Source organism: Atractosteus spatula, chromosome 8 (genome assembly GCF_055471065.1).
Source record: "Atractosteus spatula isolate fAtrSpa1 chromosome 8, fAtrSpa1.hap1, whole genome shotgun sequence".
NCBI classification, from domain to species: Eukaryota; Metazoa; Chordata; class Actinopteri; order Semionotiformes; family Lepisosteidae; genus Atractosteus; species Atractosteus spatula.
The window spans coordinates 3,083,622-3,099,098 of NC_142713.1; the positions used below are offsets into that span (position 1 = coordinate 3,083,622).

General features: G+C 50.5%; 1 protein-coding gene across 1 annotated transcript in view; it reads right to left on the reverse strand.

Annotated features, from left to right (window-relative positions):
• smc1b (structural maintenance of chromosomes 1B) overlaps positions 1 to 14,251 on the reverse strand; it is a 29,649-nt gene extending 15,398 nt beyond the window's left edge. Inside the window, exons 1-9 of the mRNA XM_088922724.1 lie at positions 14,143 to 14,251; positions 10,926 to 11,126; positions 9,131 to 9,243; positions 7,760 to 7,963; positions 6,606 to 6,844; positions 5,390 to 5,648; positions 3,487 to 3,627; positions 2,632 to 2,714; positions 1,939 to 2,146 (exon numbers count right to left, since the gene is read on the reverse strand). Of these exons, the coding sequence (XP_088778850.1) occupies positions 1,939 to 2,146; positions 2,632 to 2,714; positions 3,487 to 3,627; positions 5,390 to 5,648; positions 6,606 to 6,844; positions 7,760 to 7,963; positions 9,131 to 9,243; positions 10,926 to 11,126; positions 14,143 to 14,251 (1,557 nt within the window). The remainder of the gene's footprint in view (positions 1 to 1,938; positions 2,147 to 2,631; positions 2,715 to 3,486; positions 3,628 to 5,389; positions 5,649 to 6,605; positions 6,845 to 7,759; positions 7,964 to 9,130; positions 9,244 to 10,925; positions 11,127 to 14,142) is intronic.
• Positions 14,252 to 15,477: the final 1,226 nt, after the last annotated feature.

A 15,477-nucleotide genomic window follows, 5' to 3' on the forward strand; every position in this document is an offset into this window, starting at 1 on the left:
AGCACTTAAGACACTGCCTAAGGTGATAAAAAAGGAACTGCCAATAAGCACTTAGAGGCTAGCAACAAGGCTCCAACAGTTCTCGTCTTTATAGCATAAATGTATCACGACGTGGCTCAAGCTCAATTTATACTGTATAAATCTTACAGATTTTACGGTGGATACTGGAGGAGATAAATGCCGTAATTGTTTTGTGGAGGTTCTTAGTTTTTGTCGTACTCTGACAACACAATTCCAGTGCCCAGCTGCTTGAACGTTCAATAAGAAACAACAGTCAAAAAGATCTGCAGGTTCTGCTGTTAAAACAACAGCGCCGTCAACAAAAGCAAGGCCTATTTTATTTATTTTATTGGGGGCGAAAACCACCGTGTAGCAATAAGATAACAACAGTCACACCTAGCCACGCACTACCTATTCAAAATGCAAACACTGTAGAAATTCAAAGCGAGTCGAAAACCCTTTCAAAAGGCGTGCGGCAGTGAAGATGAGGACGTCTTTGTGACTTTTCGGGTGCAGAGAGACCCACGCGCCCCCTCCTGCGGCTCGCTCCCATCTCCCTCCGACACCGCCAGGGGCTGCTTCCTTCAACAGACTCCTTTGCAAGTCGACCCAGGGTCACACTGCAGGTAGGCTGGCTTAGTTTAAACGCTCCCACAGGGGGGAAAAAAAACTTCACCACGCAAGAATAAGATCCACCCCCCCCCCCCATGTGGCAAACAAGAAGGTTTATGTTTAGTACCACCATCCACGGTCTCCTCTATATATCGTAATTGTGTCTTATCTTGTGTACTCTGATTATTTATTGTTGTAGTCTTATTTATTGTTATTGTCATCCTGTAAAGCGCTTTGAGAAGCCACCTTTAAAGGCGCTATATAAAATAAAGTTTTTTATTATCTTACAGGGCGTCCTGTCTACAGCGCTTGTTCTGCGGGCCAATCACATTGATATCCCACCTCCTTACGCACGCTCGTAAAGGCCGAGGAATGGGGCAGGCTTATACGATGACAAACCCGATTTCCCTGCGCCCCTTCTCTTCCAATTCAGGGTGACGGACGAGCCGGAGCCCAACCCAGCAAGCAACGGGCACAAGGCAGGGGACACCCTGGATGGGACGCCAGTCCATCACAGGGCACGCACACATACACACACAACCTCACGCCAAGGCCAATCTTCGCAGAATCTAACAGCTACTAACCTACCAGCATGTCTTTGGACCGCGGGAGGAAACCAGAGCACTCAAGAGGAAACCCACGAAACCTACGCGAACACGGGGAGAACACGCAAACTCCACACAGACAGCACCCCCCAGGTGCCGAACCCAGGGCCCCCAGCACTGCGACGCGGCAGCAATGCTGACCACTGCGCCAGTGCGCCACACCGAACGTGGTTCAGTCATCACAAAACGCTTGAAGTTCACTAACCCCGACGGCCTTCCTTTAAGCAGGCCGTCGATAACGACACGTCTTAGAAAGCCACACAAGCCAGAAGCCCAGACTCTGTAGGCTGTGTGCTCAATGCCCCTCTGTTACAGCAGCGTGCTGCTTTGGGTCTCGATGGCCGATTATGAACCCAATCACACAACTGCAAAAACAAAAATACACACAGGGGTAACTGGCAATCTACTATACGGTAACAAAATGCAGTCCAGGCCCCTGAGCATGGCTGAGTATTAAATGCTATCCGTGTTCAGTGTGGATCACTCTCCTCTGAACGACTTTATCGATCGGCGTTTGGGGAGTGAGCCGAAGGGATGTCGGGGAACTCCTGGGGGCTCCTCAGCTACGGAACTGAAAGCTTAAAAACAAAAAACAAAACAAGGAACCCCAAAACCAGTGGCCGGAGTGAAAGCAGGGCCCAGGACACCCTGGGCGTCGGCCTGCCCCGGCCCGCAGCGCCAGGGCACCGCTGCAGGAAGCCCAGCGGGAAGCGGGAGGTACCACGTCCTCGGGGAAGCGCCTCTTCAGGGTCTCCAGCGTCTCCGCTCGGCGCTGCTGCCGCCGGCTCTCGTGGCGGTCCACGCGGGCGTCCCGCAGCTCCGCCAGCACGCCGGCCAGCTCCCGGCCGGCCTCCTCGGCGCGCGCCCGGGACCGCTCCAGCTCCTGCTGCAGGCTCTCCTCCTGCTGCCGGTGCTCGGCCAGGGCTGCGCTGCGGGTCACGGGTCACGGGTCACACACGCGCATATTTTAAATTTAAAATATACTATGGGGAACAAGCTGCCCAGCCGTGTGGGTGAAGCCGATACCCTGGCCTCTCTCCAGACACAGCTGGAAGAGATCCTCCAGTCAGGACAGGAGGCTCTTCTTTACACAGAGGGTGGTGGGGGTGGGGAACAAGCCGCCCAGCCATGATGCCTAAGCCGACACTCTGGCTTCTCTCCAGACACAGCTGGAAGAGATCCTCTGGTCAACTGGTTACCGGTTAGCTAGCAGGCTTGAGGGGCTGAATGGCCTCCTCTCCTTTGGTCACTGTTCTGCTTCCGAGGGACTCGGAGATCAGCAAAGGCACTCGTGTGGAGCCTGGGTTAATTAAGTACCGGCAGCGCGGGCCCACTGCTTGCCGGGACAGGCTCTGGTTCCCAGGCAAACCTGAACTGGATAAAGCTGTTAGGAAAAGGACGGATAAACACATACTTGGAGGTGTTAATGTAATCTTCCAACTTTTCTGCTCTTCTCAGATAGTCTTCCATCTGTGTCTGGATGTGTTTTATGTTCTCCTAGATAAACAAAAGCGACAATGTTAGACTTGAAGCGTGATCAAGGCACCACAGAAGCCAATACTAATCATTATTGTCGCATTTAGGTGAAACTGAAGAACACATGAAAGCTCATGGATCAGAAGAGGCTATTCGGCAGTTTGCAAATTCATGAACACTGAAGCTCTTTTATGTAGAATATGTAAATGGCAAAAGAGCTGTTGAAGATTCGCTGGATTTAACAGGCTTGCCTGAATCTTAAGTAGGGGTAATGTAAAGTAAATAATGAATAAATATTTCCTCCATCTAGCACCTTTTAAAAATACTGAAGTCATAACATTTGCATCCCAATCTTGGAGTCTTGAAGAAAGCTCATGTCTACTTTAAGCTCGGCTGGCTAGAGTGCAGCCGTTCGCACGAAGCATGAACGTCGCGTTTCTCAACACTTTTATACAACATACCTTGATTTAACTAAAGAAATAACAAATAAGCAGCAACACAAAACCAGGGACACATTACAAGTTCGCCTGCATCAGTGAAAACCTGTGAGTAGCTAAAATGCTCACTATGTGGTTGCAGACGTTAAGCAATACTGCAATGCTGTAGATGAATAACCCATAGTTTGTTAAAGTATTTGCACCAGCATGCTTCCTCTTCCTAATTCACTGCATACTCAACGAGTGGTTTTAGTTAACTCCTCTAGAGTGCCCACGCTCAGATCTCTGCCTGCATACAGTACAGCTCTTAAATGGGGACAGGGACGCGGCTGTGCGCTGAACTGCTGCTGCTGCACCTGCGCTTCTCTCTTCCTCCTCTGACTGAACTCGATCTTCTCCTGCTCGGCCTTCAGCTCCCAGCGCAGCTTCTCTGCCTGCTGGCTCAGCCCGGCACCCTGCCTCCTGACCTGCTCCTTCAGCTCGTTGTAGCGCTGGACCTGCCAAGCGGAGACAAAGCGCAGGGGCTCGTCTCGGCCTCCCTACCGAGATGCGGTGTCTGAACTGCACCGAGACGCGGAGACCGCCGGCGGCCATCGCCCCATCCGGTCTCATGTCCTGCTGCCCTTTCCCTTAACAACCAGGCATCAAAAAATATTGCCCAATGAAATTTACCAGTTTTAGCTACTTACGTGCTCCTTGAGTTTAAGTGTGCATGGATGAACTTGATCTAAACTTACTTAGGCTGCTGCTCTGTCACCTGACCCACTGCAGGAAGCCCATTGGTCGGGTGGCTCTTTAAAAAACGCAAAACGCAGGACAAGGAAGTTTCCAGGGTTGGTCAGTTTAGGGGAGTGGATGTTTGTTGTCTAAGGGGCCTTGGGGGGGGGGGGGGGGGGGGGGGGGGGCACTGGACATTACCCACTTACCAGTGGCAGAAGGACCGACCTAGGACAGAAGAAAATCTGTGAATTCTGGGGAAAGGAACTGTGAGCGCTGAACAAATGAATGTTTTGAGAAGAGCCTGAGGGGAGACACTAGTATTGTATGCTGAGGCCAGGAAGCAGCGTAGCTGCTTGGCCGTGGCAGTAGGGAACTTTGGGAAGTGTAGCTCAGAAGAGCTCAGTCTTTTGGGTTTGGTTTATTTGGTTGTGGCGTTTTTCATTTCCTGTGAATAAATGGCACTAGTGTGGTTTTTGAACAACCACCACTGTGAGCTTGTGTGTTTGCTGGACTGGACCCGCCTCCTTTCAACAGATCCTGTTAGGGCACGCCCACGGGTCTGTCATGATAGTTCTGACTATTGTTATAACTACTGTATAACTATTGCTATAGTTCTAACCATTGTTATAACTACTGTTATAGTTCTAACTATTGTTATAACTACTGTTTAACTATTGCTATAGTTCTAACTATTGTTATAACTACTGTATAACTACTGTTATAGTTCTAACCATTGTTATGTGTTATAGCGATCCACTGGCTTTCCTGCAGTCGAATGCCAAGAGAGGTCACCTCTAGTTCATGGCTACAGATCACAACGCAGCAGTTCGAGAAGACCGGCGAGATGACAGGCATCTCTTAAAGGGGGAACTGCAACACTATTTTTATATTCCGGGGCTGGAAAGAATCAGCACTGATGAGCGCATTTGTCTTGCGGACCAATACTACTTACTTGCTAGCTCTGCCTGCAGGTCCCGTGGGAACATTTCTGAGGCGAAATGTCTACCGCACGGCCTGTACATCACATGACATTAGTCATTACGGAAAAGGGCTGCATTATGTCGCAATTCGACGGAACTCGAATGCAAGGCGCGTCAACTTTTGCCGACTTATAGTACTTTCACGAAGCTCATGATTCTGTGCTTCATTCAAGAATCATCATTTTTTTTTTCTAAATCACGTCAGCGACATTATTTTGTTACCAAGATTTAATAACTGGGTCTGAGAAACTGGGACTGCAGTTTCCCTTCAACTGCTGGATCTCTGAGCCTTAGACCAATCCAATTCAATTCAATTCAATTCAATTCAAGCTTTGTTGTCCCGCTGGGGAAATCAGTTTGACAGCTCACTCCCAACATGACAACATAATCACACACAAGATTTCACCAACCGTGCAACAGTGCTGCAGCAAGACGGGGGGGGGGGAGAAGATACGCTGTTTCAAAGAGATGCATCGTAAGGTATTGGTCCCGCCGACCGTGTGTTAGAATTACAATAGATCGAAACGCCACCTAACCCCGCCCCCCCTCCGGTACGGACCTGCGCCTCCTCCAGGTGCACGTCCCTGCCCCGCGTCGCGGCCTCCTCCTCCACCCGCCTCTCGAAGTCCGCCCGCGCCGCCTCCAGCTCCCGCGCCTCGCGCCGCAGCTCCGCCACCTCCTGCTCCTTCCGCGCGCGCTGCCCCCTGGCGGCCCGCAGGGCGCCCCGGGCCGCCTCCGCCTTCTTCGCCCGGTGGGCCGTGTTCACCCTGGCCTTGATGTACTGGGGCCGCCGCTGGCCGACAGCCTGCTCCTGCGCCCTGGAGGAGGAGGAGGAGACCTCGGGGTCACGGCTGAGAAAGGCTTCCCCCCCCACCCCCCACCCACGCGACACACCCCGGCCTCCCGCGGCTTCCTCACTGCCGAAGAGGTTTCCTGGGCAAGGCAGGATTCCGACTGCTCGTGAACGCCGTGCCACTGTAAAGGAGCGTTAAGGGCCTGTTCGGGTTCGAACGCTATTGAAGCGTTTAGCTTCACTGCGTTTTGTCATCATTAACTTCTGATTTCGCATTTGCTTTTATTTTTTATTTTTGAATTGTCTGAAGAGCTCCGGGGAGCGAGGCCCATGGGGACAGACACTTCAGAAAAACAAGATGGCGCCCCCGCCGTCATGATCGTCATCCCTCCTACCCTTTTTTCCACCCCCCATTGTGTTCCCAGCTGTGTCCTTTCCCCTTTTTCCCCCCTATTTAAGCCCGGCGTTTTGCTTATGCACCTACTGTATACATCCCAGTGTCCCCTAGTGAGTCTGAACCTAATAAAGACCAGGTGAAACTCTCCTTCAGTCTTTTGACACTCAGCTGTAATTCGGCATCTGCTGACTGGAGCACTGAGCTGGTTCTGGGTTCAGCTTTGGGAGAGGGACGTCCGGAAGCCCGCCCACCACCGGGCACAGGCTTCGCCACGGCGCCCTGACCTACTGAGTCCGGGGCTCGCAGCGCCTTGTCCCGTCAAGCTGTTAACTATCCGTGTTCCTAGTTCCATGTTCCCGAGTCCGTCTTGGATGGATCTTCCGGCACCTGGACCTTGGACGGCGCCCTGGTTTTCCCAATTGGGACTTCCTTTTGGACTCGTTGGCCAGCGCTCCCCCCCCAGCCATGGCAACCGTTCACCGCAGTCACCCACCCCCAGCGTCTTCCCCGACGCCCTCCTCCAGTCACTTCCGGGTCTTTATCCACACACTCCACCCCACCCACCCCGAACCCGCGGCCGCTCACTTGAGCTCCTTCTCGATCTGCTGCAGCTCGCGGCCCAGCTGGCCGTGCGTCCTCTTCTGGGCCCTCGCCGCCCGCTCGCTGTCTTCCAGGGCGGCCCTCTGCGCCCCCGCCGCCGCGCGCCGGTCCCGCAGGGCGTCGGAGAGCCCGTCCACGCTCCTCCCGTTGTAGTAGAGGCGGCACAGGTGCAGCTGAAGCGTGTTGCGGTCGTGGGCATCCGCTAGCGCCTGGTATTTCTGAGCCTGGGAAAGACGGTGGCGGCAGCGGCCTCAGTTCAGCCTCTTGCCCGAGAAGCCAGGGGGCTTTTTAACATTTTAAAAGCCAAAGCAGTAAAAGTTAAACAATTAAAACCAAAATAAATATAACCATCTTATTTAGAAACATTGTATATACAGAAATGTTTTTCCACACGATGGAAATTTTGCCTTTCACTGGAAGAAAGGTGAATTTCAATATTACCTACCTGATCAAAATACAAATATCGTAAATGGTATTGCTCCCCTGTGTTTTAGATACTGTCGCCCTTCAGAGCCTGACGGCAATCCGAGGCAGAAAAAAAAAAAAAGGCAGCTGGTCTCGTTCCGACGCTGCTGAAACGCCACCGCATTTCAAAGCCGAAACAGCTCTCGCACTGGGAAGCTACGCACCTAAAAGACTGGTGTGATTTTATTCATCTCCCCCCCTCCCAAATCCCGAAGAATTTTCTACTCCAAGCACTCCTTAGCGATTCACAAGGTCTTTTTATCGGACGTCATTTAACGTGCAGAAATGCAGAAAGCACGCTGTTTTTGCTTTGGTACTTGGCACCACGTGTGCAAATATCAGAATACTGCCTGCTTCGTGAGGCCATGACGCACCTCGCAGGAGACTGTACAAACCCCCCCCCACCCCCGACATTCTTCAGACTGAGGCGCTGGTGTGAAATATCAAGAGTGCGCATCTCTCTCACCTTCCCGAGTCTGGACCTCACTCAACACCCACGGCTCAAACAGAGGATGCGAAGGCCGAACACACAGCCTCTTACAAAAAATAAATAAATAAATAATCCAGTCGGGTGTTCATCTGAAAATACTGGCTCGGGTGCGGCTTTAAACTCGGGTGCACAACGACCACAACGACGTTACGAAACCGTAAAAGGGAATGTCGGCCCCCCGTACCTCCACCTGCTCCAGCTTGGCCTCCTTCTGCTCGACCCCCACCACCTTCTTCCTGTTGAAGAGGAACTGAGCGTTCTCCTCGGCCTTCTGCGTCGCCCTCTTCTTCGCCTCGTACTCCTCTGCCAGGTCCGCGGAGGAGCTGACCCTCTCGAAAAGCTGCGTCCGCTCCCCGGGTTTCATCATGGCTATGGACTCCACAGCCCCCTGCGGGCCCGGACCAACACACAGGCCCCTGAAGCGCTCGCCCGGACGAAGGAGGATTCAGAGACGCCCGTCGCGCTCGTAAACCCCCTCCTTCTGAAGGGCGCTCCGGCCCTTCCTCGTTTACCCGATCTCCCGCACCTGCCTCCTGTCCCGGTCTCCCCCTTTAAAAGCCGGACGCTCCCAACCATTCCTAGCTCCGCTCTGGAACATGGACGCCCGGAAGCCCGCCTACCAGCGAGTCCAGGAGGGGCTCGACGGCATCGGCTTGGCAATGGCGTCCTGACCATCTGGGGCCGGGGCTGGGAGCGCCCGGCCCCGTTTCCTCTTTTTATTTCCCTGTCCCTTCCCTGGATCCCGCTCCGGCTTTTAACTCCGTCTTGTCTCCGTCACGGATGGACCACCCCGTTCTGGACATTTGCCTCCACGTGGATTCCCTAATGATCACCCTTCGGACTTGTTTGCCTCGGACCACGCCCCCCCGAGCACCGGCGCACCTTGGGCACGCCCCCCTGTTCTTCCGGCCCCGATCCTAGTCCCCTTTTTCCCCCATGTGTTTGTCTCACCCCCCTCCGGATTTCTTCAAATGAAAGAAGACAGCTTCCTGACACGCCGTGCCTCCTCCCTTACAAAACCTACATTCAGACCTACAAAACGTACATTACAGACCAAATTCCCTTCCGGCAGATTTCTTTTAGTGACACACAAAAAATATCTTGTGTGCGGAGCGGTGGCTCTGTAGCTCAGGATCTGCACCTGTGGCTGGGAGGTTACTGGTTCGAATCCCGCGGCCGGCAGAGGAGTCCTACTCCATTGGGGCGAGGCCCTTCTCCCCAGCTGCTCCAGGGGTGCCGTATAAATGGCCGACCCTGCGCTCTGACCCCCAGCTTCTCTCTCCCTGTCTGTGGGTCTCATGGAGAGCAAGTTGGGGTATGTGAAAAGACAAACTCCTAATGCAAGAAACTGTATATGGCCAATAAAGTGATCTTATCTTATCTAAGTCCGTTTAGACTTGAGGCCTTACTGTGTTTTACCAGTCCGAATTTTACAAGAAAAACATCCAAGCCTTGGAAACACGGAGAACTGCTCCCGTGGAAGAAAGTTTAGATCACACATCACGACCTCGTCCACATCCGATTCAGCAGGTGCACTGCCCAGAGGCCAACCTACCTGAAACACAAAGCAGTTCCTTGCTTTGACTATAATCCCCAGGCGCTGCAGCTCGGAGGTGTACCGCGAGAGGGCGACGAGCGTGCCGTTGATGCGATATTCCGACGTGTCTCCTGAAACACCAATTAAAACTACTTTACGCCAACATGCCTTACACTAACCAAGCAGCAGCGCCTGGAACAAATCTCTAGCTGGATTTAAAATGTATTCGTTCTGAAACGGTCACAGTGTCGCGACTGTAGTCCCTCCCCCTTAAGGGGGCGCCGGCTCTTTCACTTTTGAGCTGATGTTGTGCACCTGCTCCTCGTTCCAGCCTCCCGTTCAGCCCACCTTAAAAGCCAGACGCTCACTCTGTTCCGGGCTCTGCACTGGTTCATGTACCAGGCGAGTCCGGGACCTGGAGCGCCTGGTCCCGTCAAGTTTTTAGTTCCTGTTCCTGTGCCGGTTCCGACCCGGTTCCCGTTTTTAATCCCCTTCGTCTTCGTCTCGGATGGACCGCCTGGCTCTGGACTTTTGCCTTGTCTCGGATTTCCCTTTGGACTCACATCTGGACTGTTTGCCCCGGCCACACCTCCCCCGAACACCAGCGCACCGTGGGCACGCCCCCCGTCTTCATTCCTGACCCCTGCATGCCTTTCCCCCCCCCCCCCGTGTTTTCTTCACTTTTCCCTGGATCGTGTCGTCTGCACAGGGTCCGGAAAGAACTCTCCCTGACACAAACAGGGTGTTTTATAAGGGCAGTCGCTGTGAGGAACAAAGCTACTGCCCCCCGTGTTAGGAGAGGCGAATTTCAAAGCCGCAAACAAAGCTACAGCAGAGGCTTTCAGCTCGCGTTACTAGCAGGATCGGGGATGCTCGGGTTTCCGTTAAAGCAAAGGAATGAAATGAAGAGCACGCACATTAAAAAAAGAAAAAGACAGTAGGAAGGGCAAAGACCAAGGGAGGTGGTAAATGTTGATAGACGATGGTAGATGTTGGTAAACACCACAATTGAGGCAAAAATTAATAACCTGAAAGACTTAATGACAACAGCAAAAGATGAAGAACAGGCGGCCCCCTCTTTAAGATCCTTAAGGGAGACTGTGAAAAGATGGCATGAAGTGGAGACTTAGTTCCCATAAGATATGTGGAAAACAGGGGTTAATGGGGACCGTGGAGAAGCAAAATATTCAACTTTTGTGTACAGCACAATACTTAAGTTACTTTAAATAAGGACATCCAATACTACACAGAGTAAAATTTCTTATAATTTAACTAATCTAGCAACGCAGTCTGCTTGAGCTTCTCACCCTTTCGCTGAACTTGTCAGGGAGCTCTGAGCCCAGGGGACGTAGATTTTGGGGTACGGAAAACATTTTAAAAATTACATAAACATCTCAAATGATTAATCATTAACGTACAATTATAAATGCAGTAATACTACATCTACAACGTTTATGTGATACAAAGCAATTTTGCACTTAACTTACTATAAATTTGCTGTATTGTTAGGCTCTAGACTCTGTTTTTAGGGTGCAGGTTACGTCTTTTGGGCTTAAATCTGGGTTATTCATACGCCCATAACAGGAGGGGACAGACGTTAAGCAGGGAGCCCCCGTGACATGAAAATAACGGTAAACTCCTCAGCAGTGAACCAGAAAGGGCTGACGGACGAAATGGGTCCGTTCGTGAACACCTGCAGGAAGTCCACAGCGGTTCTGTGGGATATCGGTTATCGGGGAGCGTTATTCCAAACCGCAGTGCCGTCCCCCCGGGTCGGGACCCGGGTCCTGGAAGCGCCTCGGGCGGTCCCTACCGGCGATGGTGCGTGAGAACGTTTTCTCCTCCTCCTCCTCCTCCCCTGGCACCTCGCAGAAGGTCACAGCCACGCCAGCGGCGCCGGGGACGGGGACGCCGATGTGGGCGCCGTGCACGAGGTCCCGGGCGTGCTTCACGCGCAGGCAGCCGGCCCTCTCCCCCAGCGCGAAGCACAGCGCGTCCATCACGTTGGACTTGCCTACGGGCGGGGGGGGGGGGGGGGGGGAGGACAGAGTGAGAGACCCGCATCGGGGAGCCCTGCCCTCCGCACTCCCTCTCGTCCCCCCAGCCAGAGAACTACGCCCCGTGGGGAGAGGGGGTCCCCCCTGCTCTATTCCCGAGTCCTTTAAAGGGGACCTGCAGCTCTACTTTCACATTCCAGGGTTAGAAAGAATCAGTATTGATGAGTGCATTTCAAACCCCAAACCTCCAATGTACATCAACTCAATTCCTTTTTGATTTTTATATAGCGCCTTTCACAACAAGGTTGCCCCAAGGCGCTGAACAAAGCAAGGGTCCCTACGTGTTGTGAATACAGAACAAAAAAGACCAGAAGACAACGGAGGAGAGGAACCAAAAACTCCTCAGTAAGGAGAAGAAAAACCTCTGGGGGTCCAAGGTCAACTGGCTGCCCAACCCCTTTGGGCATGCTAACATTATACAATTAAAAAAAGAAATGAATGAATGAGGGTATTAATCCATCCATCATGTCTTCTGTATGTCAGGACTCCATGCAGATCTCTGTAGACCAGCAGAATCCTCCTAAACGACAGCTATATCCACGATGCCCCTGGCAGTCATGCAGCTCAGATGGTGCCCAGCCAGGGTGCCGTCCGGACATGTGGGGAGGAGAATAGGATAGTTTGGTCTGAACAGATGTATCTACCTGGTGGGCCAACATAGAGACACACAATGGCACGGACATCACAAAATAGATTAAATTTCCAGGTCTGCGCAGCGCCATGTTCTGCAATTCAGAATGAGGCCACAAGTCTTTCGGTGAGGTGAAGTGGCCCTGTGACACTGCAAACAAGCAGGCTTGTGAATACAGCTCTTTGAATCCAATAGAAATACAGTATTACTCTCCACTTCAAGACGGTTTTACTGACAAATATAACTTGTTAACTCTGCCTGCAGATCATGTGGGAACATTTCTGTTGTGAAACATCTGCTGCACAGCCTGCACTTAGTCAATCGTCCATCAGTCAGTACAGGGACTAGTGAGCAGGAAGGGCCGCCTCATTCACCAGCCTGCTTGTTTACAGTGGAAATGTCCTCTATTCTGTGATGGAAAGTGGAGGTTTTACACGTTACTATGTTACATTTTACGTTCACAGCGGTTTGAAATGCGCTGGTCACCAATGCCGGTTCTTCCTAACCCCGAAATATAAAAATAGCGCCGCAGTTCCCCTGCAGCTTCAGGGACGCCTCTGAGTGTCCTTGGGCTCATAATGATTCAGTCCCCCGGAGCTAAGAGGCGCAACATTTCATTGTGGCTCAACCTCAACGGTAATACAACTGCTGCAGCGCTGGCCACCCTCACGAACACTAAGAGTAAGAAGCGCATGTGAGCTATTCCGGTTGCTACGATAATACGCGATTATATTCTCAATCTCATCTGGTTCATCTGTACCTCTGTGCCAGGTCTGGAAAACAGATCTGGCGGCGAATTAGATTTGTGTGGTACACGCCTCCTGCGCCACCTGAGCTCAACAAGCGTGTCCAAAACACCCCGACACTCGTGGTCACAGAGGTGTAAAAAGGTATCGTGCTTTTAAAACAAGGACCTGAGCCAATACGTGCATATCTATAACCGGGACTTCGCTGTCCGCTCGCTTGGGATCTAGTGGTTATCTCACAGTTTGGGATTTATTAACCACGGCTTTTCGATTTCCAAAAACGACAGAAAAACACGCCTATTTTATTTAACACCCCGGCGCTCCAGATACGACACCGGCGCAACGACCCACAATGCTTCCAGAAACGTTTATATTTTTCTTCAAACCCCCCCCCCCCCCCCCCCAAGCTTAGCCACCCCGGTTTGAAGTTTTCGGGGTTCAGGTAAAAAAAAAAAACAACTTCACTTCTTTCCCCGTTTCCCCAAACCCGTCGTGCGCGGGGGGAAAAAAAAAAACACGCAAAACACGTGGATCGCGACCTTCATCTCGGGAGACAAAACGGATCCGACCCACTGGGGGGGGTGGATCTGCAAAGCTATATATATACACACACACACACGGCAGAAAGATTCAAATATCGACCTTACTTGTAGAGAAAACGGGCGTTCATCTTCAACCCCACTGAAAATAACATGAGAGTATCCTTCGTCACTGACCCAAGTCATTGTACCTGCACGTTATGTACGTAAAGAGTGAAATGCTCAGGGGACTTTTATTAATCCGACATGAACCTGTTTCAACAGCTGCATGTCGGATTAATGAACAGACATAAGGGAGTATCCACAGGCCGTTTCTAGCTGTAAGACCATGGAAGCTGGTCCTTATCTTTATTAACCTCATTTGATCTCTCTCTCTCTTTTTTTTTTTGTAGAGTACAAAAATATCGTATGTACTTATGTGGTTGCGATGAAAAAGGACGCACAGGCAGAATAAGTGTCGTCTAAATCTCTCTCTCTCTCTCTCTCTCTCTCTCTCTCTCAATTCAATTAAATTCAAGGTGCTTTATCAGCATGACCGATGGGTACAACCGGTGTTGCCGAAGCAGATAAAAATAATGAAATTCACACGACACAAAACAACAGAAAAAAAGTAAAATAAAATCTACAGACATGTACAACAAAGACATATCATAAAATATTTATATATACTGTAGACAGATGGAGCATTATTGGGAGATTATCTCTATCGTCTCTCTCTCTCTTTTTATCTGGGAAATGGCCAAACGCCACAGGCCCGAACAAGGACACATCGCGACGCTGCGGGAACGGACTTGTCATTTTTCGCACACGGGCAGAGAAATATCGTCAAACTAGAGAGACCTCCCGTGAATTTTTGAAAAATGACATATAGTTTTGATGTCATACGGCCGCCGAGCGCCACATTGCCGCGCCTCCTCAACAGCGGAGAGCAAACAACGTCTTTTTTTACCTCAACATACCGATTCCCAACCCCCCTCCCTTTAAAACCCCATAACCCGAACTGGCTCATTAAAACATGAGGAAAACGAAGTTAAAAAAAAAACACAAACGACGTTACCTGAACCGTTGGTCCCGACGATACAGTTAAACCGTTTAAACGGACCGATGACCTGTCGCCCCCTCCACGACTTGAAGTTTTCCACTTCCAGCTGCTTCAGATACACCATCTTCGGCTTTTAGCGATTTTAACTCGCGTATAGGCTTAGCCGGTGATAACAATTCGTTGACGTATTTGTCTCGGTGTTTTTTTTCGCGCCCTCTCAAGACCGCCGCCCAGCCCCGACAGGCGCTGCCCGGGAAACGGCCGCCATCTTGGGTCGAAAGCGAGGCTCGCCGGCTCCGCGCGCCAGCCTGACGTCAGTTCCCCCCTGCAAGCTGGCGCGAAAATATTGACACCGCGTTGGTATTATACGAGTGAGACAATTACTTAATGAGAATGACAGATCATTAACACTAATTTCGTTTGGTTCAATGTCAATGAGCGGTGCCCGTGTTTTTGTTAATGGTTATAAGTAAAGCGTGGAAAAAAAGAGGTTCCATGTATATTTTCTTCCAAACTTTTTCACCGAACATCAAGAAAAACAGCGACGGGAGAAAAGATATTTAAAAAAAACAAGATAATCGAACAAAAGAAATCACAAAACAGAGCGCGATAAATTCAACTTTTGCATACTTTTTTTTTATTTGTGAAAACATCTACCCACATTTACTGACAGATGACTATATTATAACTAAGCTTTCTCCATATTACCGGTCACAAAGTGTGACTCCTTAAATCTAACATTCGTATTTTAAATGTTTAATGATAAAGTTTGCCAAGTCTATCCAGAATAACAGGCAACAAATAAATGTGAGAGTTTCTTTTCCAGCCTTACAAACCACACATAAAGCTCGTTGTTCACCTCTGAATCTAAAAAGTGCTCGTTTAACACGATAAGGATTGTAAATGTTGTTCTGCAAGGCCGTATCGGTTCACTCATTTCCAGTTAGTATTCTCAAACATTGCGTCCCAGAAGGATATACAGGCAGGAATGAAGCACGGTTTACACAGATTCTTTCTGTGGTGCAAAAACAATATTTCGTTCCAAAGACAACTGTGAATTTAGAGTGTCCTGGTGTGTAATTCCCTGGAGCAGTGGAGTGTTTCCTGATTTTATTGTTATTGTTGAAGAACTTTCTTCTTCTTTTGTTTTTTTTTAATTTTATGTTCAATAAAAGTTTGGGGAAAAAAAAATAATTTCCTGGAAAAGAAATTCTGCACATACTGATGTGCTGCCTGTATACTGTATACACAAAGTGTTCTCGGACAGACTTTCCAAACCTCTGACTTGAAGCATTTCCAGGTTAGATTGGAGGAGTTTGACATTATGTTGGACTGCGCTAAGCGGAATAT